The 23740-nt window shown below is 44.3% G+C and overlaps 1 protein-coding gene across 1 annotated transcript; it reads left to right on the plus strand.

Annotated features, from left to right (window-relative positions):
* The first annotated feature begins 12970 nt into the window (after nucleotides 1-12970).
* LOC137898815 (cytochrome c oxidase subunit NDUFA4-like) lies at nucleotides 12971-19604 on the plus strand. Its single transcript, XM_068742865.1, has 4 exons — nucleotides 12971-13012; nucleotides 16132-16217; nucleotides 18481-18544; nucleotides 19548-19604. Exons 1-4 carry the CDS (start codon nucleotides 12971-12973, stop codon nucleotides 19602-19604), a joined length of 249 nt encoding a protein of 82 aa, XP_068598966.1.
* The last annotated feature ends 4136 nt before the right edge of the window (nucleotides 19605-23740 follow it).

The following is a 23740-nucleotide window of genomic DNA, read 5'->3' on the forward strand; positions in this document are numbered from 1 at the left end:
AAATGCAAAGTAAACACATAGAAGCTAAATGCCTGGAGAAGTGAACCATTAATTATCCTGAAAGCCCTCACGAAGACACGGCGGACCAATAAGCGCTTCTCCTCCTCCGCCACACGGAGGCGCTGCGGAGCCACAAAGCGCGTCACGAGAGACGCAGCGTTGTTGTTCATCTCACGCACGTCAAACTTCTCGTGTTCGCGGTCACCCCCTCGGTTCCTGCCAAACACTAATGAAGTCGCAAACGCACTTTGTGGAATGACTCGGAGCGCAACACCTCAGAGGCGCACGCACGCGCATCGTAACATGGTTAATCACTCAATGGACGCACGCGCCCGAATCAAACACGACTTGAATTAAGCGTCGTCAGGAAGCTGCTCCGTGTTGAACCGGCGGGATGCGGTCCGAAGCGGGCGTGGAGTCCCTGAACAAGACCCCATCGCCTCTGTGTGTGTGCGTGCGTGTGTGCGTGCGTGCTTCTTGGCCAAGTAAATAATTCAGTCGGGAGAGCTAAGCGTGCACGGTGGTCTGTGCTCGACATCAACACTTGCTTTATTCAGGAATAGGAGCCTTGACAGCACTGTGACACAAGCCAATGACGCGCACGCACGCACGCACACACAGAGGAGAAGGAGCTGCCTGGGCCTCATTACCCATGATGAGGACAGGGAGCTCCATCTCCTCTCCATCCCCCGCATGGCCCCCATGGCGAGGAACAAATTGGTGCCAGCGCTCCGGGCGACTCTGTCGGGCTCCGCTTCCTAAATGCGGCTGCATGTGAATTTGCGTATCTCCGCGCTGTAGCTTCCTGTGTGTGTGTTTGGGGGGGGGGGGCAGAGCTCCTCGGATACACCCCCCCCCCCCCCCCCCGTCACCTTTCTGCTCGGTCCGGAACCGAGTCGAGCCACAAGCGCGACACTTCAATTGCTTTGGCCTCCAGTCTGATGAGGGGTCGCCTCCCCAGCATGAAGAGGGTTCAAGGAGGGGGGGTCAGATCTCTGCCTCGTGCAGCATCTCCCTGGGGGGGGGCTGCACCTTCTTATGATGTCTCTGCTGTCACAGCAGCACATAGTGAATGCGTTATTGCTGCAAAGTGCTGATGCACGCAGTGCGTTCTCCATATGGCGCAGCGCACTCTCACCAACACGCACCTTATGCATATACTCAAACACTTCCTGACAAGCTGCCTGTTTCCACTCCCACGCCGCGTCACGCACCCGCTCATTATCTCACCGTATTACGGTACCTCCCCCACCTCCGTCCCCCACCTCCGTCTCCTTCCTCCGTCTCCTTCCTCCGTCTCCAACCTCCGTCTCCTTCCTCCGTCTCCTTCCTCTGTCTCCTTCCTCCGTCTCCCACCTCCTGACCCGCGCAGTCAACTTCTTAGCCCTTCAGCGTGGAGATGGAGATGAAGATGAAGATGAAGATGAAGATGGAGATGGAGATGAAGATGGAGATGGAAATAAAGGCACCTGCACACGGGGCTCAAAGGAATCCGGTGCTTTTCTTAACAGAAGTTTCAAGGTGCTCCCTTCCACCTCTTTTCCTTGTATATATATATGGTTGTTTTTGTGGCCATCCCCCCCCTTCTGTCTCGTCTCCCGTCTCCATGTTAAGTCGAGCAGCTGCACCTGATGGCAGCATCATCCCGGCGCACCTGTCAGCTGTCTGCCTTCATCACGGCTCCTCCTCTGCTGCCACCGGGGGCCGTGCGTGGGGGAGCGAACCTGGAGACAGTCGCTACTATCAACAGCTGCATCTTATTATTTTAAACACCGTGCCACTCTCTTTCCACCAGAGATGCACGTTTGTATTTATTTAGCGCCCGACACCTCCTCCTCCTCCTCCTTGCTCCTCAGGATTCAGAAGCTCAGCTGTTAAATATGAGCAATTAGACTGGAGGAGAGAGGAAGACGAGCGAGGAGCCAGAAGAAGGCAGAGTTTGTGACAGAGGAGGAGAAGCAGCAGCCATAAGCTGTCAAAGTGTTTCTGACAGCTTATGGAACATGTTTATAACTTGTGTGCCCTGGTGCCTGTCTGGCAGGCGGCCCGGTCACTCCAGCTCGCAGTCTGTTCATGCAGCACTATGTAGATTCAAGCAGCGGCACAGACAACTTGCCTTCAGTGAATACACAACATTTAAAAAATAATCAAAACACGAGAATGTGCATGAGAACGAAAGCTAAATGAAATAGATCTGGATGAAGCGTTTCTGCTGTTCTACACTCCTGAACACAAACAGGATTTATTGTGCTTGTGTGGAGCTAGAAGCCTCCTCTTTAGCACAAATGTGTTTTTGACATCTACTGTTATCAGTTTGTAGATCAAATCCCACCTGGTCCATTCGACTCCGATGTCCTGCATTCCCAGTTAATTAGTGGTGCGGCTGCTTGTCTTCATATTTTGATGAATCTAAATTAATCCAGGTGTAGGGATTAATGCATGTTCTGCAGTGTGATTCCTTCATGGTTAATCTTATCTGTCGGGAGTATAGAGCTGCGCCATATATCGTTTTGGCAAGTGCTAAATTCACATTGCTGGATATCCAATGTTAAATAAAGCAAAAATAAGTAGAAATGCATCATGTTACAGAGAAACAGCAACGTTCCTGAGACTGAAATAAATAAAAATAAATTTTCCAAGGAAGAGTCGTGGGGGGGGGGGTGTATAGCACAGCTGCTTATCGTGTGTGCGGGTTAGTTTATAAGATATGCGCTGGATAAAATCCAGCGCATAAGATGAACAGATGGTCACACAGATGGTTCGCACTGACCATTGTACTGTAAACCTACATTGTTTTATCTTGCAGTCATTTTGGTATAGCGATAAATCACATATTTGAAGATATCAAAAAGCTGAAAGTGCAAAAAGTATTCAGTAATATAATATATTTATATGTTTAATATTGCCTGTGGGCAACACGGTGGCGCAGTGGTGGCGCTGTTGCCTCACAGCAAGAAGGTTCAAATCCAACTTGGGGCCTGCCTGTCAGGAGTTTGCATGTTCTCCCCGTGTCTGCGTGGGTTCTCTCCGGGTTCTCCGGCTTCCTCCCTCCACCAGAAACATGCAATGTAGGTGAATTAGTTCCACTAAATTGTCCATAGGTGTGTGTGTGTGTGTGTGAATGATTGCCTGTCTCTATGTGGCCCTTTGAAGAGCTGGCGGCTTGTCCGGGGTGTGCCCCGCCTCTTGCCGGTGGATTGATGGGATATGCTTCAGTAGATACCGTGACCTGGATTTTGGAGTAAGCGGTTAAGAAAATTAATGAATGAAGGAATAAATATTGTCTGCACTGAAAGAATGTGAGTTTCCCACAGTGTTGCAAAGATCATATAAATTAACTTCTGCATCAAGTATCTTAATGATCTTTTTTGCTCAAGGGCTCTTTGACAAAAAAGCAAAAAATAAATGTGCGATCATCTGATTTGAAGTAAAAACAAATTTGCTTGGAAACTATATTACTTGTATGCAAAAGAGTATTCCAGGGAAACTAACTAACTTCAGTTCTGATTCCAGATCAGATCCAGAGGAGCAGATCACAGGACAGAGATAATCAGTCATGATCAGCCTGCACTCTGGGAGTAGAGCAAACCTAAACTACAGCAAGTGTAGAAAGCGATCGAAGTGTTTGGCTGTACGCGCTTCATAATGAATGCATCTCATAAATCCTCCCTAAACGATTCCTCCTTAAATGGTTCCCACAGCTCAGACTGTCTGCTCAGCGGAGGCCGCTCATGGATCAAACCATTAACTGGAACCCGGGCCACGGAGACCAGCGGAGGCCAACCCGATCAGGCCCCAGATCATCACCCCGTTCCAAAGCCGCCGCCGTCCCCAGACCTAATGGAAAGAAAACAGACAGACAATTTCTTTCAATTAGCCCGAACTGGGCGAGCCAATACATTTTAGTTTGTTCCTCACGACGGACGAGCCCTGTTGCATGTCCCGTTGGAAATGAAGACTAATGGGGTATTCTGAGCTGCTGAGTGCTTGACTTTGTGCACCGTTCATGCCTGCACCCCCCCCCCCCCCCCCCCCCCCCTGAAACACTGAAACAAGCATGACCATGCCTCTTACGCTTTCTAACTGTGGCATCCAATTGTACTTTTAGTATATTTGGTATGTAAACTCACAATCTGAACAGTACTGAGTACATGTTGTTGCCACATAAATATAAAAGGAGCAAAATGTACAACACAGGCAAGCAGAATTACCATGTATAACTTTTTACACACAGTTAATTTCCTCTCTGGTCTTAAGTTATCGGTTTTATTAGCGTGCTGCCATCCAGTTTAAAAATAAAAAGCAGAAATGCCAATAACAACAATAAAAATGAATCATTTGAAATATATTTGCAATCAAACCTTAACACGAGAGCTCCTGAGGGCAGCCCTGGTTGATGAGGGGAGACGGAAAGTTGCTTTGTCATACAGAGAAATATTAACTACTAGAGGACAGGGGGGGGTGGGGGGCAAGGAGACATTGATTTTACAATTCAGGATTCAATCAAAGAGAAGTATGGATGGCAGGACTATTGTGATTTGCCTGTGCTACTCATTAAGCTGAACATCCGCGGTGTGCGTCTCCCTCTGGCAACGCAGGAATAAGATTTACCGGAGCGGGTTAAAGCCAGTTCAATACGTGAGAGGTGAACTCGCATGATGGCTAATAAAGGAGGGCGAGCTACCAGAGAACAGAGGCAACACAACGTGAGAGGAAAAGGAACAGGGAGGAGAGGGAAGCAGGGGAACAGAGCGAGGAAGGAGGTGAATGGAAACGGAAAGAAGAAGAGACAGAGGGGGGGGAAGAGATGTTCTTATTGTGATTAAATGCCATGCATGAAAACAGAGGATTTAGTAAAAACAATCCTTTTATGCATGCTGCGAGGGCGTGGAAATGAGTGTCCTATGCTCAAATGCATTAATACAACAGAGCACAAGGCAATGCGCTTTGTGTTTTTGTCCTGCTTCTTTTCCCCAACATTCCCAATCCGATCTTGCAGCTCCCTGCAGGCTTTTATGCCATCAGCCACAAATGGTGTGACTGTCGGTCTGACAAACATGCAATCACTCAGAGACAGCCTCTCCAACTCAGCCTTTTAATAAGCTCATGAAAAGAGCAAGCAATCCTCTGCAATGATTTAATCAAATGCCCTCATCACACCTGGAGATAATTCCATTATGATCGCGGCAATAAAATGAGGTTTTCATCAAGATTTCCAGACAGAAGGAGGAAAAAGCTATTATTCCTCTTGTATCCAGATATGACGTTGCTTCTAATATTAAGATATCAGGCTATTTGGCAGACTTTATGACACTTAAGTTAATCCATAATGCTTGTGGACAGTTTTCCCACTGACAATACCAAACATTTTAAATGAGCTTCATGCGGAACCCATGGAGGGATAATAATTTGTGTTCTTAGGATATTATAGGCAATAAAAAAAAACGGTGTTATTTTTGTTAGAAAGGCATATTACAAGGGAGTGAAAGCTTTAGAAGGAGGATGTTGTCCTGATCTTTTCGGATCAGTGAATCCCATGTTTCACGTGTATTTAAGTCTCAACACACCAAACAGCTGTTAGACAAATGCACCTGTAAATCTCATCACCCAAAATGGGTGAGTCAACACTTAACAGCAATTTCATTATTCTAATTTAGACTGTGGTTGTGCCTGTGCCTGTTGCTGGTTTGGGCATGATCTCCTAGAAATAAAGAACAATTACATAAAGATAATGTCCCTAGATTTGAGGTAATGTCTCATGATGGAATCATTTCACGGACATTGACAGTCAGTTGTCCGTTTGCAGTCGTCCTCAAAAACCACTTGGCAGATTTCCTTGAAACATAGTTTGGTGATTTGGTGATAGTTTTGGACTAGATCCAGATAAAGGGAGGGAGCCAGGGCTTTTTTTTAACCACTTGTTTGAACATTGCAATATAAGGTTTTTTTTTCATGAGTTTCTGCGTTGGATTTTTCCGGTTTCCTCCCACCTCCAAAAACATTACATTTAGGTGAATTGGTAGCTCCAGACGATCCGTATCTTAAGAGTGTGTGCATGAATGGTTGTCTGTCTCCACGTGGCGCTGCGCTGCGCTGGCGACGAGTCCGAGGTGTACCCTGCCTTTTGCCCATAGCAAGCTGGGATCGACAGTCCCGTGAGCCGCCAAGTGGGAAACTGGCATTACTAGAGAATGGTTGGATGGAGGATGTTCCAATACAAATACCGGTACCTGCCCCTGGCTATTCTAGACGCTCCAGACATGAGAAAAAAACATCTTCTCCACACATAAAATTGTTAATTAAGATGATAATATTAGACCTTTAAGGAGCACCATGGGCCGGTCATTTGATTTAATTTGATTAAAAGAGGTATGAGGTCTACTGAATGCCCTTCTAGTTAAATCTGTCTAATAACTAATTTGTGTGAGAGAAAAACAATAATATAATGAAGTAAAAAAGGCAGCTTCTGTGGTTTACAAATAATTTCCCGTGGGTTTCTTTCCACAAGCTAAACTCTCCCTGTATTACCAGTTGTTAATATTAGGATATTGACTATTGCTGCCATTAATCAATCCACTTTACTGCCAAACAGATACGGGAGATTAATTTAGAGTGATAGTAAATCACAAAAGAAAGCGCACCACTGTGAATAAAAGTTAAATATTAACCCTTTATTGCCAAACATCATATTTGAAACACATAGCCCTTCAGGATTTTGATCCTTATACTTTAGAAGTTTGATTTCTTTCTTCCCCGGAAAAAGCTGATAGATACAAGCCAACACATGCCTCTGAATTTTCTATAAAAAAATGCGGATTTTTGCAAAAGTTATATAAATTGACACTTTTTTGGTTTTTTTGAGAAATTTGTCAAAAGGTTCCTTTAAGACTTTATGTGACGTTCTGACGATTACTTCATGGTGCGGGCTTTAAAGGGTTAATATGAGACAACATCCAGCTGTATATTTTTTTCGGTCGGGGTAAACACAAATCTTCAGAAAATCAGGTCAATCCTATAAAACAGGGGTCCCCAAACTTTTTCCTGTAAGGACCACATCACTTTTCCCTTCTCTGATGGAGGGCCGGGGCCAGTTTGTAGGAAAAGTGTGATGCTGACAGGGGTGCCTAAACATTTAGGGGCCGAATGTGGAGGCAGGCTGTAGTCTAGGGTTCATCTCACCATCACAACTACACACAGTGACATGAATCGAGTGTCACACACGCAATGCCTCTCACACCCAAACTCAGTCTCTCTCCAGCACTATCACGAAGTGCAGAGGCAAAGAACGACTGGATCAATCAGCTGATCCAATACAGCTGCAGAGGAGCAAACAACAAACCTCAAATTATTGTAAAACATCTGTATGCTGCACACCTTGGTCTCGAACCCGGGATCTTCTAGCCGGGAGTCAAGTGCGCCACCCACTACACCACCTAGATGTTACCCTATCAAACGTTAGGATAAATAGACAGTAGCATTGTTGACTTTAGACCAGAGGCACTGGTTTTGAATCCAGTACGACGTCACCTGGTCGGAAAGACGCCCACTCCACATAACACAAAAGGAAAAAGCACAACATAACAACACAGTACAACACAACAACACGCTGTGGTCTGAGAATACCTCAAGTTTCCTCACCTATACGGTGGCGTAGTCGGTAGGGTTACCGGTCTACTGCCAGAGGAACTGGGTTCGCATCCAACTGTGGGAGTGGGGGTGGAGCAGGGGTGGCAGGGTAGGCCTAGGGCCTTACCTGGGCGGAGTGAACTGGACCACTGGTCCACTCCACTCCGCTCAGGTGTGCCCTGGACCTACCCTGTTGCCCCTGCTCCATCTCATTCCCATAGTGGGATTCGATACCAGGGCCATTTTGCCCCCCTCGACAGTGCTGCCAACCATGCCACCGTGGAGGTGAGGAAACTTTCCATGTTATTACAAAGTAATTACTATGTAATAAGTTGATAATACAGAGCACCGGAACATTAACTTTCTGGCCGTATGTGACCATCATTAAAATTGTCCCAAATAAAAGGGAGGCTACTCATGTTGTATGGAAAGGAAAATAAGTAAATTCTATTTTGGGTCTCTGGTATTGTTCAGGGGGCCAGGCCAAATGTGGAAATGGGCCGGATCCGGCCCGCGGGCCGTAGTTTGGGGACCCCTTCTATAAAACATTCTGGAGAATGAGACAAAGAGAGGAAGGAGGGACAGGGTGTACCAAAAACAGAAGACTGGCGGCTGGCAGTGTGGAGGTACAGTACAGAACTTATATTATTTTAACAAAAGATTCCTGCACAGCTGAGAAAATGTGACAAAGTAGAAATGGAGAGGATACTGTGGGCTGTCTGGAGGAATTGGAAGCAGTGTGTTTTTGGCATTCGTGTCACAGCCCTTTTGAAAAATGCATCAAAGCAATTGCAGAACCGGTGGGACTGGGTCTGGGCGCACAAAGTCGGGACCATCATCCAAACCTCAGTGGTGTGGATGGAAGGGAGCTGCTTTTTATAGTGGAGGGTTTGAAATGTGCTACTGTGCCACTTAATAATACAGAACAAGCAGCCTGCCAGACCACGGCAACACAGATTCCTGTAATGTCTGCCGATGGGCCTGTTTAGATGTACCGTGTATTCGTGTGCGTGGGCCCGCACCGCAGCGCACACAAGCAATTTGTCGTGGCATTTACTAGTATTTTTCATGCCTATTGAAAAACTGGGAACAGATTGTGTTGTTTTTCATGCTTACATTCTCACATGACCATTAGTTGAGATTCCTCCTGCTGTAAGAACGACTCTCTCTTCCACCTTCTGCTTGAAGAAATGGCAAATATTGATGGCCACAGTCTAACTATAACTTTCTTACAGGAATTGAAATGAGATCACTGGCAGATGGATAATTCCCTGCAGATGTCGTACGCTCTACTCATCCTCTTTTTATTTCTTGGCCAGACTTTTCTGAAAAAGAAAAAACAAGTTAATCTCTTTCTGTGGTTAAAACAGCAAAGTTTGTGCCGTTGCAGTTTCTACTTTTGCTATTACTGCTCTCTTTTCTGGTAAGTAGGCCAATGCATGGTCACTTCTATGAACGCAGAGTGGAAAAATATGTTGATTGCATCAGGGCTAAAACTAATCTATTAATGTAGTCAGGACAGTGTACTGTTTCCTCGTAGACAGCTCTCAGACTCTCACAGAGGCTAGAGCCAATACATTTTAGTTTGTTCAGACAGAGATATTTCACAAGACGAGAGTCCAGTGAGCCACGCAGGAGAGGGTGAGAACCCAGATGAGGAACCACACGAGGATGTGAAGATGCAGATCCAGCTGAAGTGGATCAAGATGCAGATCCAGCTGAACTAGATCAAGATGCAGAGCCAGCTGAACTAGATCAAGATGCAGATCCAGCTGAACTAGATCGAAAAGTGAAGTTATGATCAGTGAAACAAAAATACTTTATGGTATGCCAGATTATGTCCTTGTATTGGATTAAGAAATACTCTCTTGGGGCCATGGAGGAAGGTGACATTGCACTATTCTAAACACACAGAAAATCAGGAACACTTAGGCTTTTAAACACTGCCTCTTACTGTTTGAATATTTACAATCAGCAAATAAGAGCATTCCGGGACCATAAACAACTGCCAGCGCTGAGCATTCCCTCCACCAGGTCCGTTCTTCCCACATTGCTATTTCTAACTTCTGTATTTCTATTCTTTCTCCATGAAAGCGCTGAGAATGTGGCTCTGTCTTTAACTTTTGGAAAAGGTAAAACAGCTGCACCTGAACTGTCAGCATTTCCTGTTCTGCTGGGAAGATTCTTCCCATCCCTATGTCTATGTGATAAAAGTTTCATCCAGATCTGTCTATAAATAGAATTAAAACTCTGGTCTCAGAGTTCTCAGCCTTGAAGAAAGCAAACACGCATGACTCCAATCAGCCCCTCTAGGATTTCATTGGCTGTTTTGGTATTGCTGCAGCCTGATGCTTGCGTTGCCGGATATTGTGGCAGCTCACACACGCTTTCCTGCTGCTTTTTCCAAAATCTGAAATCGTGGTAAAGGTTAAAAAGAGACACGGTTAATCTCTGTATGGTCGTGAGGCACAATCACAAACAGAGAAACCAGGAACAGGCCTATCTATTATTCAGCAGCTATCCTACTGGGGTCGCGTGTTGGGATTAGCTCTTATTTGTACTGGGGGACAGACACAGGATTCACTGGATGTTTTCCTGAGGGGACCTTTCCACTCTCCAATGAATCAAAGGGAAACTATCTGAAAATGTATACAGCTCTGAGTGTGTGTCTGTGTGTCAGGCCATGGGAAGGTTCCAACAGCAGACCTGAACCCCTCACTGTAGCGGGGTTCACATTTGCATAAAGATCTGTGTGATGGAAAGAGCAAGAACCCGCATGAACAGGGAGGATCCCGTGTCGTAGGAACATTTAAATGAAGAAAGGCAGAAAGAAGTCGAGGCAAATTTTAGATTCACAAAATATCAAAAGTCATCTTTCCAGCACGTGGGAGATCAGATCTACCTTTTCAAAAATAAAACGCAGGTCAAAGTTCAATGCTGCTTTTACTGACAGTCCTGGCAAAGTGATCCCCTTCTGGTAAGAAACAGTAAAAAAAGGATGCCATAGCTACATTTAGTCGCACTGCATCCCCATGGTTTGTGTATAAATATACTAAGAACAATTTAGAACCTTTTGATGATGATCCAGATTAATGCTAAGACTTTTACTTCAACAGAAACCAAAATAGCACAAATGATGAGCGAAATAAAACACAAATATCACCACGTCAGTACTTGACTGCAGTGTGCAGAAGGTTTCTGAAAAAATATCTGAAGTACTTTTTTATTATATCTTTGAAATTAAACATATATAGAATTCAAATATATTTCTCTATAAAAATGGATAAAGATACTGTAAGTTTTTGAGGCCTGGGAAGATACCAGATACCTTGGATTGGAAGGTATAGCAATCATGCAAGTCAGAATAAAATGAACCGACGAACCATAAGCCAAGAGGAACTGCAGATTCTATTGCATCATGCCGTCATGAAAACAGCCATTAATATCAACATACTGATTAACCAAGTTTTTTTTACCAGCCAAAAAGGAATGATAAAAGAAAAGGAAATGAAGGAAATGAAGGAAATAGAAGATATCCATAAATAAATGTAGTGTTGTCTCTTACATGCATCATGGTGGAGCTTTGGTTGGGGGTAAAGTAAGGACTCGCGGCAGCCTCAGCCTACTGCATCCATTCTTACAGAGACAATCTCATTAAAGCCACTCTTCCTCTTAGCTATATCACCAGTGGGAAACAGATTTGGAGAGAGCACTCTGCCTTTTCTTTCTCCCAGCCTGCGATCCGTTAGGGAGGAACAATGGAGGAGACGAGGGACGGGAACAACTATTGACTTTTTTCTCTCTCCTCCTTTGTCTTAATGCATCTCATCCCTCCCCATCTTTTGTTGAACACCTTTGCTTCACCACCCCCCCCTCATCAATCTCTCCATCCTTGCTGGGTGAAAAATTGCACCCATTACCATTGTCAAGCTGTATACAGGAATAACATTCTTTCCACTGACGAACGTGAGGTAAAACAACTTAGGGTGACTCAGGAGGCGCAGCGCTGCATGAAACACTTACACATATTGGATAACTTTCAAACCGTGAAACCAAGTTGAAAGTTGAAGAGACGGGTGCATGTCCTGATTTATGCAGAGATTAGCAACATTTACAAATCCTGATCCCAGCGGCTGCTACTCCAGACAACGGTTTAGTATTTCAACCAGTTAAAGGAGGTTCAGACAAACAGACGGGTTCAAGACATTTGCTTTATTCAATGGAGAATATGTTGAGGTCACGTCTTAAAATGACTTTCAATGACTTAGCACCAAATATTAAGTACAGCTTGGAGATGATGGTGTAAGTTTACAGCTGTTGAATCATTATATAAATCTAAATTTTGACCCAGTGAAGGCACCATATGAAAATTCAGCAGGTCATTCTATGGGAAAGATTAATATCCTGAACCAAATTCATGCCCGGTGATAGTGGTAGATGTTTAAATACTTATATTTAAGGGAAATGTTTGAACTGATTGTGGTACAATATGAAGAGTCAGGACGGTACCAGACTCGTCTTTATTCTCTCGGGACTTTGAATATCGATGTAATGAAATCCGTCCTACCGTTGTTGAGATATTTCAGTCTGGATCAAAGTGGCAGACAGATCCACTCACAGATAAAGCCTTCCCTCGAGCCAGGGCAGCGTGGCTAAAAATGCACCCACTATACCTCATCCACTTAAGCATGATGAATGGCGAGAACACAGTAGCAACCTTAAGTAAGGAATAGTAATGACCCGCATTTTGCACAGAGAAGCATTTTTGCGTTAATTACATTAGGTTACAAAAGTGCTGTTAAGGAAACTGAAAGGTCTGCAGGAGCTGCATCGCCGACTAATCAATTGCCATTATCCCAACCGGAGCGAAGGCCTCAACCCAAAGGGTGCGTTTGAGTCGAGGAAAGAGACACTGTGCAAAAGCAGCGGTGCTTGTTAGCTGTTAACGTTTTAGAGTGATGACAATCCACTCAACCAGTGGACAACAGCAACATAAACCATCCAACGCAACAATGGCCGCTCTTCACGGCAGGTTTTCAAAATGTCCCGGTGTGTTGCTTCAGTATAAAGTACTTACAGCTTGGTTGCATAACAAAACATGTAAGGACACAGAGAACCCAATGAGATACAATGGAAACTAACAGATGGGATTATCAGGATTAGAACTAACCCCACCCCCAGGGACAGCAGGGAGGAGAGATTAACAACAGGTTTTCCAGCACTGGCCAACATAGATTCTTTCGCATTAATACACTCATCAGATTTTAGTTGACATTTATCTCTTGAAAGAGTTCAGGGATTTTTTATTAAATTTTTTTGTTTCATTGTTTGGAGAATAATAAAAATGTTTAAGACCATTTTTCAACATGCGAAGAGACATCCAGGGGTAGGTTGCATCACACTCACGCATTGAGATTCCTGCTAGGACTATCAAAGCCTTTTGTTATCACATGTACATAGAAGATAGTCATGAGCATGCGTTTTAAATATAGATTTTCAATTTAAACATATTCAGGTGATCTTTGTACGATCAGGTTTGATTGATAACTGAATGGTGAACAAGAATGATTTGTCTCTTATAGGAAAGAAACTTTTTACTATGATACGTCAGCTCATAGACTATAGTTAAAAACATTTTGCAGCTCTTTAGTTGTTTCTATCTACAATAAAGTATTCACATCGAATTTTAATATAAATAATATAACAGCTCCATTAAATACATTCATGAACAGGAGATGAAGCTGGACACTAAAAGTAAGTGGACCTTTATCATTTTAGATACATTAAAATTGTCACAACTACTGATTTTATAATCTGAGTCATTTAAAGCAAAGATTGATCTTTTTAATTGAAATGGTAATGCATTATTTACATTTTATAAATATAATATGATGAGGAAAGAAGCTTTAAAGAGACACTGAAGCCGTCGTCGAGCTGTGTGGAGGGTGACCCAAATTCAGGGGTTGACCAGGCGGGTCTGGCAGCGCACCAGAAAAGCAATAAGGACAGCTGCAGTGCATAAAACACTTCCTATATCGGTCAGGCTGCAGCGAAAGGTGAAACACTCAGTGTGGCAACATAAAGATACCAAGACTGGGCAGTGGACAGGTCACGCTGTGTGTGTGTGTGTGTGAGATAAAGGCTGACCTGTTTTCTGTCTCCTGCGCTTGTTTACCTCTGAGATTGAAGCTGAGCGTCTGTTCAGTGCGCTTTAGTGTAGGCGTTTGCGTGCCCTCGCAGTGAAAGCTCTGTGAGCATTTCCCTAAAAATAACTTGCATAATTAGAGAAGGTCATAATGAAGAAATCTAACTCAGGAAAAAAGCTTTCTGTAAAGAAGGTTAGTCATTAAAAAAATAAATGCAAGTGAGCAGCACACTGAAAATTATCTTTTTTTCATCTCAGATATTACGCTGATATCAACATCAACGTTTTCATATGGATTGGTGATTGGGCCAATAAAACATTTAACAGTCTTTTCAGTGGTTCTGGCAAATTCTCATATTTCAACATTTTATGACATTTTAATGGACAAAATGCTTGAAGAACAATAGGTCAGCGGTGCAGGTAAATAATTTCATGTTTCCACCATATTCAGAGCCTTTATTACAGGGGTCCCCAAACTTTTTCCTGTGAGGGCCACATCACTTTTCCCTTCTCTGATGGAGGGCTGGGGTCAGTTTGTACAGGAAAAGTGTGATGATGGCAGGGGTGCCTAAACATTTAGGGGCCGAATGCGGAGGCAGGCTGTAGTTTAGGGTTCATCTCACCATCACAACTACACACAGTGACATGAATCGAGTGTCACACACGCAATGCCTCTCACACCCAAACTCAGTCTCTCTCCAGCATTATCACGAAGTGCAGAGGCAAAGAACAACTGGAGAGCGTCTGAAGCCGGCTGGATCAATCAGCTGCTCCAATACAGCTGGAGAGGACCAAACCTCAAATTCTTGTAAAAAACCCAAATGCTGCACACCTTGGTCTCGAACCCAGGATCTTCTAGCTGGGAGTCAAGTGCACTACCCACTACACCACCTAGATGTCATCCCATCACGCGTTAGGTTAAATAGACAGTAGCATTGTTGACTTTAGACCAGAGGCACTGGTTTTGAATCCAGTACGACGTCACCAGGTCGGAAAGACGCCCACTCCACATAACACAAAAGGAAAAAGCACAACATAACAACACAACAACATAGCAACACAGTACAACACAAAAACACGCTGTGGTCTGAGAATACCTCAAGTTTCCTCACCTATACGGTGGCGTAGTCGGTAGGGTTACCGGTCTACTGCCAGAGGAACTGGGTTCGCATCCAACTGCGGGAGTGGGGGTGGAGTAGGGGCGGCAGGGTAGGCCCAGGGCCTTACCTGGGCGGAGTGAACTGGACCACTGGTCCACTCCACTCCGCTCAGGTGTGCCCTGGACCTACCCTGTTGCCCCTGCTCCATCTCATTCCCGTAGTGGGATTCGATACCAGGGCCATTTTGCCCCCCTTGACAGTGCTGCCAACTATGCCACCGTGGAGGTGAGGAAACCTACCCTGTTATTACAAAGTAATTACTATGTAATAAGTTGATATTACAGAACATTAACTTTCTGGCCGTATGTGACCATCATTAAAAGTAAAAGGGAGGCTACTCATGTTGTATGGAAAGGAAAATAAGTAAATTTTATTTTGGGTCTCTGGCATTGTTCAGGGGGCCAGGCCAAATGTGGAAATGGGCAGGATCCGGCCCGCGGGCCGTAGTTTGGGGACCCCTGCTTGATTACATCCTCCACCAAAGACAAATGAGCAAAAGTCCGATTGCATGCTGAGTAACTGCTGAGTTGTTTGTGCTACGTCTGATACGAGTGTGCAGCATCGGGAAAGCGGATTTCTCCATCTCAACACAATAAAGATTGTGCAGATCAGTTTTATTTCCAGACATTCTCCTGATCAACAACAAGGCAAGTGGCAATGCAATCAGACAGAAGACAGATGTCCAGACACAGCTGAATGGAGGCATCCTTCAGTTCAACCTGATCAAACTGTCATCCCTCTGCAGCTCGATGAGATCTGTGTGTGTTGAGAACAGCTGTTTGCCAGTGGTGTGATTCGCTCTGCCTCCTCATCTCTTTGTACAGTATCACGTTGCAAAGGAGAAGGAACCAAGTTTCAGCGAACAGACGCAGTGTAAAGACTCGATGTTCAACAGTTAGGGGAGTTTGAGAGGAGATATTGAATTAAACCCCCGACCTCCAAATGTGCTTTTATACTTTAATTCCGAGAGAGAGAGAGTGTGTGTGTGTTGCTGTCGCTCAGTCTGACAGGTATAGTGTTGAGGCCTCACGCAGAGATGCATCCTTGCCTGTTGAACCCCGGCTGATAGGCCCAGGTCTCATGCATATGGAGGAGGGCAACTACTACCTGTGTGTTTGTGCATAATGTGTGTGCATTTGTTTATGCAGCATATCACAGCGTTTTCGTTTACCTGTTCCTCCCCCCCCCCCCCCCCCCCAGTTGATTCCTCAGTTTTTCTTCCTGGCCGTGGGCATCACAGGAGCCGCCCTCTATCTAATTCGTCTGGCAAGAGGACCTCATGTCACGTAAGCCTGTCGTTCTAGTGGCGCCTCACACAAGTTTCACTTCAACAACAAAGCTATGGATTTTCTCCAGTAGGATACTGTAAGCAAGGGTAAAGACATGCACATCAAAGTACAAATAATCATACTTTTTCTTAGCTCAAGGCTATGAGCAGAATCGAGTGTCACACACGCAATGCCTCTCACACCCAAACTCAGTCTCTCTCCAGCATTATCACGAAGTGCAGAGGCAAAGAACGACTGGATCAATCAGCTGATCCAATACAGCTGCAGAGGAGCAAACAACAAACCTCAAATTCTTGTAAAAAACCTGAATGCCGCACGCCTTGGTCTCGAACCCAGGATCTTCTAGCCGGGAGTCAAGTGCACTACCCACTACACCACCTAGAGGTCACCCTATCAAGCGTTAGGATAAATAGACAGTAGCATTGTTGACTTTAGACCAGAGGCACTGGTTTTGAATCCAGTACGACGTCACCAGGTCGGAAAGACGCCCACTCCACATAACACAAAAGGAAAAAGCACAACATAACAACACAACAACATAGCAACACCGTACAACATAACAACACGCTGTGGCCTGAGAATACCTCGAGTTTCCTCACCTATACGGTGGCGTAGTCGGTAGGGTTACCGGTCTACTGCCAGAGGAACTGGGTTCGCATCCGACTGTGGGAGTGGGGGTGGAGTAGGGGCGGCAGGGTAGGCCCAGGGCCTTGCCTGGGCGGAGTGAACTGGACCACTGGTCCACTCCACTCCGCTCAGGTGTGCCCTGGACCTACCCTGTTGCCCCTGCTCCATCTCATTCCCGTAGTGGGATTCGATACCAGGGCCATTTTGCCCCCCTCTACAGTGCTGCCAACTATGCCACCGTGGAGGTGAGGAAACCTGCCCTGTTATTACAAAGTAATTACTATGTAATACATTGATATTACAGAGCACCGGAACATTAACTTTCTGGCCGTATGTGACCATCATTAAAAATAAAAGGGAGGCTACTAATGTTGTACGGAAAGGAAAATAAGTAAATTCTATTTTGGGTCTCTGGTATTGTTCAGGGGGCCAGGCCAAATGTGGAAATGGACCGGATCCGGCCCGCGGGCCGTAGTTTGGGGACCCCTGGCTATGAGCGTCGCACAGCTGTATCCATCAATGGCAGTTGTTTTCCCAGTTGAGCTCAGAGCCCTGCTTCACAGGACTCTGTGAGATCGACCGGCTCTTCTCAGGAGCTTCAGACGCCGCCGTCGTGTTCGTGTCATTGGGGCCGTCATGCGGTAACTTTTCATGCGGTATTATTTTAGAGATATTTTTCCTTGTATGGTCAGGTAAATTCAAACCTTGTTTTTGCTTTAGTTTTAAATGGTTTAATAATTTTTAATGCTGCAGACGGGGTCGGGTTCTGAGGGCTGGTTGTCTTTAGAATATGGGTCCGTGTTATTAATAAACCGACCTTTGCTGAGCTTAGAAACAAATGAACTTGAGGTAACTTGAGGAACTTGAGAAAAAAAAAAGTGAATAGAACTCAATAAATAAACTCAAGCAAATTAAGAAAACACATGAATTGATTTGACAAAACATGAATTCAAGATTACAACATCTTTCTGCTCAGCAATCAAAACATTTAGAGTTCGGTTAAGTTACTGGATTCAGATTTCTTCAATTTCAGAACATGGACTTCAATCACAAGTTGAATTAAATTCCACACCAAACATCCCCCCGTCATAGCAGAAACACCGAAGCCAGTGGCTGCCTACGTTGGTGCGCTCGGCCTGCAGCCATGTTTCTGGGCCACACAGAACCGTTTGTTCTGAGGGTCGGCCAGAACACCTGACCTCAACCCAGATGGTGATGAGAGCCCCAGTGCTGAGACTGTCCAGTGTTTGCGCTAATGGAGAGCGAGGGGGAGACATGCTTGCTGGGCATCACCCTGTCTGTCTCTTTTGTATATGCTTTGGCGCCGTAATGCGCCGCCAGAGTGGGAGGAGGGCCGAACAGTCACAGCGGAGAGCTGTGAAATCCAGACTTTGGTTAATGAACAGCGGAGCTCTGCCAAGGCGCTGGGCTGACTTCACCTCATCCCATAATCACCTCTATTATCTCCCAACTTCTGTGTTTTCATCCTCCGCGCCTCCTTCTGTTCTTTTCTTCCTATATGTTTGTATGTTGTTCTTTTCTTGTTGTTCTTTTTCAACTCTTAATATTCTGTCCTCTTCCTTCGTCCTCTGTTTATTCTGCACGTGCTGGATATTTCCATGCGTATTTGCAGCCTCTGGGACAAGAGGAACAACCCAGAACCCTGGAACAAGCTCGACCCCTCCTACCAGTACAAGGTGACTGCTCCCCCGTTCACAAAGGACGGTCACATACCTGCTCACGCCGATTATGACTGACAGGAAACTAATCTAGGTGTGGATGCCATGGTTTCCTTTGTTTACTGAAAATCTCAGTCATGACAGGACTACAAATCTGAAGCCGAAATAGAATTTGGACCAACCAATGCAGACAAAACAATGTCATCCTCCTCCTGGCATTCTTCACACCTGTTCAAACAATGAAACGCTAAGTCTTTCAAAAAAAATAAAAGATGGCAGATGGAACCAGGAACATTTTTGTGGTCTGTAATAATTTGCCTTAGCTCTTGCACGAGGCCAGAGCCATCGGCAAACTAATGGAAATATTAATAACCCTGACCCAAAATAGAGCAGAAAAACAGCCAGCTGACAGCTCCCGCAAGAAAAGATTCCAATGATGTGTTTCTCAGATGAAGGAGCTTTTTCTGGGGATTTCAAGGCTGCGTTGCTCACGAGTGGAATGAAAGTGACTGCAGACAAAAGGTTAGGACATGATATGTTTAATTCTCCACAGCGAGTCAAAGGTCTCGCATCAAAATTCCACTGAAGTCCAAACAATGATTGTAATGAGGAGGAGAGGGAGGCGATATAGGGAGAGGGGGGGGTCTAATGCAGCCCAATCAGGACAAATACACAAGGAGAAAACAAATACTGCCAATGCAAAGATGTGAGTTTATCATTGTTTGTGGGGCTGTTTATGTGCCTACTGTAGATTCAGTGTAAATAACATCTGGCACCATCCCAGGAGAATAAAACTAACGGCGGAGAATCTTTTAACGAGTACAATCTGCCAACAAATTTAAAAGTCTTTTATTTTGGAAGATGCTGCGTTGTGTTCACAAGATTTGGGTTTCAATTGAAATGTTATTAGTGTTCAATCCACACTGTTAAATATGGTATTATGACTTTTCTTGAAATATTATTATTATACTGATCAAGTGGATTTAAGTAAAGTAGATTTCAATATCTGTCCCATCTGCAGTTTGTGGCCATCGATACGGACTACAAGAACCTGAAGAAACAGGGCCCTGACTTTTAAAGGTCCTCCAGGAAACTCCAGGGGCACCAAGCTTGGCACAACCCCCACTGCTCCCACTGTGAAATGAAACGTCTTCCTGAGGACAACGGCTCCACTGTAACCCCCAAAACAGCATTATTCATTTGTGTCCACAATGTCCAGCAGGGGGGGGGTCAGTCACTTTTATTTCAGTCTGCCGGTTTTGTGTTTCATTCTCATTACAATCGGTTCTCAGCTTCCTCCTCCCTGATTTGTTCCCACCGAGTCTTCCGTACTCATCCGCCTCCACCGTCCCCGCTGAAATTCTCCGTCTGGTTAAACGTTGTACCTTTTAAACGAACAAGAAGTGACAGCGCAGTGACTTCAAACAGTTTGCAAGTAGTAGACTGGAAATGTTTTAATGTCAGACCATCTGGCTGAGATGAGGCTTCTGGGAAAATCTGTGAAGTAAAAAAAAAAAAAAAATCACTCGCGACAGAGGTCTGGTTCTTCAGAACATGATTAAATACAAATTGGATACAAGGTACAGTCCGTCTCGCATGCTTCTCATTTAAATGATGGATATTCATCATGTTAATATTTTCATTTGTGTTGAGATGAGAGATACTTTTGATTTTTAAAGCTGCAGCGATAATGATGAATATCTGAGTTATATTTACATTATTCACATTAGTACCCCAACTTGTCTCAACCCCTCAGCTCACAGGTCAAAGGTCAGTGTCTACCACCGATGAGAGAGAACCCAGTTCTATATGGAGCCTAACTTTCCTGCTCAGTCTCATCGTCTTCATCACTACTGAGTTGTCAGCTGTTGGCAGAATAATGAGCCCACAACTGTACGCGCTACGCACCAAATAACACACACTAAGTTACAGAGAGAGGTAGACGGCGGAAAATGTTAAAGTTACAGCTTCAGATATTTAACTAAGCAACTGATCGAAATGATTTTTCCATTAAATACTGGGCAGCCTTCAATATTTCTGGTCGACCAAAACCAATCTCTTGTTTTAAGTTGGAACAAAAAGTGGAAAACATTATTTACCGATTCACATTCACGAATCCACTGCTGGGACAGGCGAGTCTCACATGCTGAGAAGTGAAGTTATAGATGAAGAGGACCAAAATAGAAATCAATCACGAGAGCTGAATCTTTGTGTGGGTCACACAGCTCTTTTAAACCGGTTTCCAGTCCCGGAAAGATGCAGCCCAAAGAGACAAATCGGTGAACTGTTTGATCACTGCTTGTCTTCACTTGGGAAAAACGACAAGACTCCGAGTTCTTTCTGCAAAGGTGCCTCTTGCTGGCATAATTCTCCTATTTTGGAGAGTTCATTAAATGATGAATGTTTGAGTGTGTGTGTGTGTGTGCTCTCAATATCACCACAAAGCACACCACAAAATAAAATCCTCTTCCAATGGCTTACAAACTGCCAATGACGAGCTCCTGACGAACACATACACACATCTTGTGTGTATGTGTGTGTGTGTGTCTGCAACAGTGTGGCCCTTTTATACTGTCTGTTGCCGGGTGATCATTTGTGTGCTTTCGTGTGTCTGTGTCAGGTGCATATAACCTGTTGACAGGTAATCAGCCAGGCCAAAGCATCACTTACACACACACACACACACGAGGGGGTCGTTATTACCCAACCCAAACAGGTTGTTGCGATCACATTGTGCTTTGTCCAATTAGAATCATGTATTTATTCTAACCACTCATTGTCCAACTAACATGTTTTACTTCTCTACTTTTTTCCCCCACCTCACAGACAAAATGAGATTATAGAGCTAAATCACGACTCACTTTCAACTGTTACTCGCTGTGTTTTTCAAAACAGCAAATATTATGACGCATAATGTGAATCAGATGGCAGCAGGCAGTGAAGCGTGCTGTTGTGTGATGATTAAGGCCTCTTATTGTGTCATTTTGCCACCTTAGAAGTTGAAGTGAGAGCACATTTTCAACACGCACTTGAACAGTTGTCATGAGCGCGAGGCAGAGGGAGAGAGGGAGACTGAGGGAGGCCATCTCCTCCTCGATTACCTCCTTTCTGAAGAACAAGACTGGATATTTTTAGACGAGGATTAATTTTAATGGGTGAGATGAGATAAGAAGTGAGTTGTGGGTGGAGGAGGGACAAATACTGTAAATAAGTAAATAGGACATACTGCAAAACAGGACGCAGTGGCGGCGGTGTGGAGGTAGCGTGGGCGATGCTGGGAGGCCCTGGGCAGATCCACAGATCCAGCGTGGAGATACTGAGGCCTTTCATCCTCTGATGTTGTCTCCCAGACGTGGAACATGAAAATAAAAGCGTAAACCAGTGTTTGTCCCCAACAAACAGGATGGATGGTGCTTTTTATACTCACCTGTCATCACTTCAGGAAAGGAGGGGAAAATGGTTTAATTAAAAGCGCTCTGCTGCAGGTTGATCTATTTGGGCGGAGCTACCTCCACTGGTTCTCCTTCTGGTTTACCTGTTTGGGTGGAGCCACTTCTACATGCATCTGTCTCTTTAATGTGAGGCACAGGGACAAAAGTTGGATCATGTTATCAGTAGTCCTGGCAGCAGATGCGGTTGTATGGAAGGATTAGGACTGGGATTAGGATTGTTGTACAGCCCGGCAGCACTCAGACACTGATGGAGGGGATGCTGCTTGCATTATGAGGCACACTCATGTCATTACAACATAATGACAGTGCATTATCGTTGTTTGGATGTCGATACAGTATATGATTTTCAACATCACTACACTCAGGCCTCCTATCTATATACAGACGTTTTACTATCCTATCAGCTCCTGACAGGTTTAATTGTGACACGCATTGAACTGACAGTGGTACATTCATACATACCACCCACACAGACACAAACACACAAAGCAGACTGGAGATGCATTTGTAATTAAACGCTGACACTGCCATTTATCCCTCTCCTCATTAAACAGACATGATTTAGTGTCTGATCAGCTACAGATGGAACTGAATTATATCATATTTTCTTTGCGCAGATTAGAGGGGAGTTATAAGGATTTTGATGTATGGCCAACGTTATAGGGAAGTGTACCAGATGGGCAATGCGGCATACAATTACGACAATTACAACCAAGGAGCACTTTTTCACTGGACTTTTTCTGCTCATGGAACTATTCATTTTCCAGAGCGATTTTTGCTATGTGCTCCGGTGCTTAAACACAGCTCTCATCAGCGTTGCCTCTACGGACCGGAGGAAATGTCTCAGGATCCACTGTAGAAAACAAGCACATTTAAAAACCTGCCGGAAAATTCCTCTACACATCCCACCGCTGTTCAGTCAGAGAGCATACTTCGGTTACAACACAGTACGAAATAATGCACTGAGGACCCTCAGTGTAATAGGCTTTGTATTTTTAAGTACTTTTAAAAAATTAACTTTTCTTTGTAATTATTGCAGTTACACAATAATCCACAGTATAACGCTTGGGAATGCTGGATGATTCAATGTTCTACAATCACAGATATGAGCATTCCGACATAAATCGCATTTCCTTACGCAAGTGCTCTTTTGTTTATGAGATGATTTATAATTTACACCAATAATGAAACAAAACAAAGCATGGTTTCTATACGGTATTTTATTCTGATTCAAATGTGTTCGTTTGTATTCAGAAAATGTTGCAGTAATGTAAGCGTGTATTGGCAACATCTCACAGATGATTGACACCAAATACCTATTGGTATATTTTGGCAAAGTTAAATGCTGGCTCGATTTCAGATGAATCATCTAGAGATTAATTCTCGGTTCTGTACACATCCATCAAATGCGTGAAACACCACAACATTTCAGAGACCCTTTCCTCCATTGCATAATAAGGCTATTTCTCAAACAGAAATCTTGCTCTTTCACTGATACAGTTTCAAACTACAAACCAGACACGTGTGGCATGATCCGAGCTACATTTGCTCACACTATTTCATATCGTTGAAATTAGTATTTTATTTTTGTAAACACGATGAAAGCACGGAATGGGTTATTTCATACTTGAAATTATGCAAATAAAACAAAATCTAAATGAAATGAAAAAAAACTGCCACCAATTGAATGCTTGAAAAAGGGAGGCGACAATTACAAGAGGGTCTTATGAAATTAACGGATAGATTTTCCCATGAGGTGAAT

Source organism: Brachionichthys hirsutus, chromosome 8, assembly GCF_040956055.1.
Source record: "Brachionichthys hirsutus isolate HB-005 chromosome 8, CSIRO-AGI_Bhir_v1, whole genome shotgun sequence".
NCBI classification, from domain to species: domain Eukaryota; kingdom Metazoa; phylum Chordata; class Actinopteri; order Lophiiformes; family Brachionichthyidae; genus Brachionichthys; species Brachionichthys hirsutus.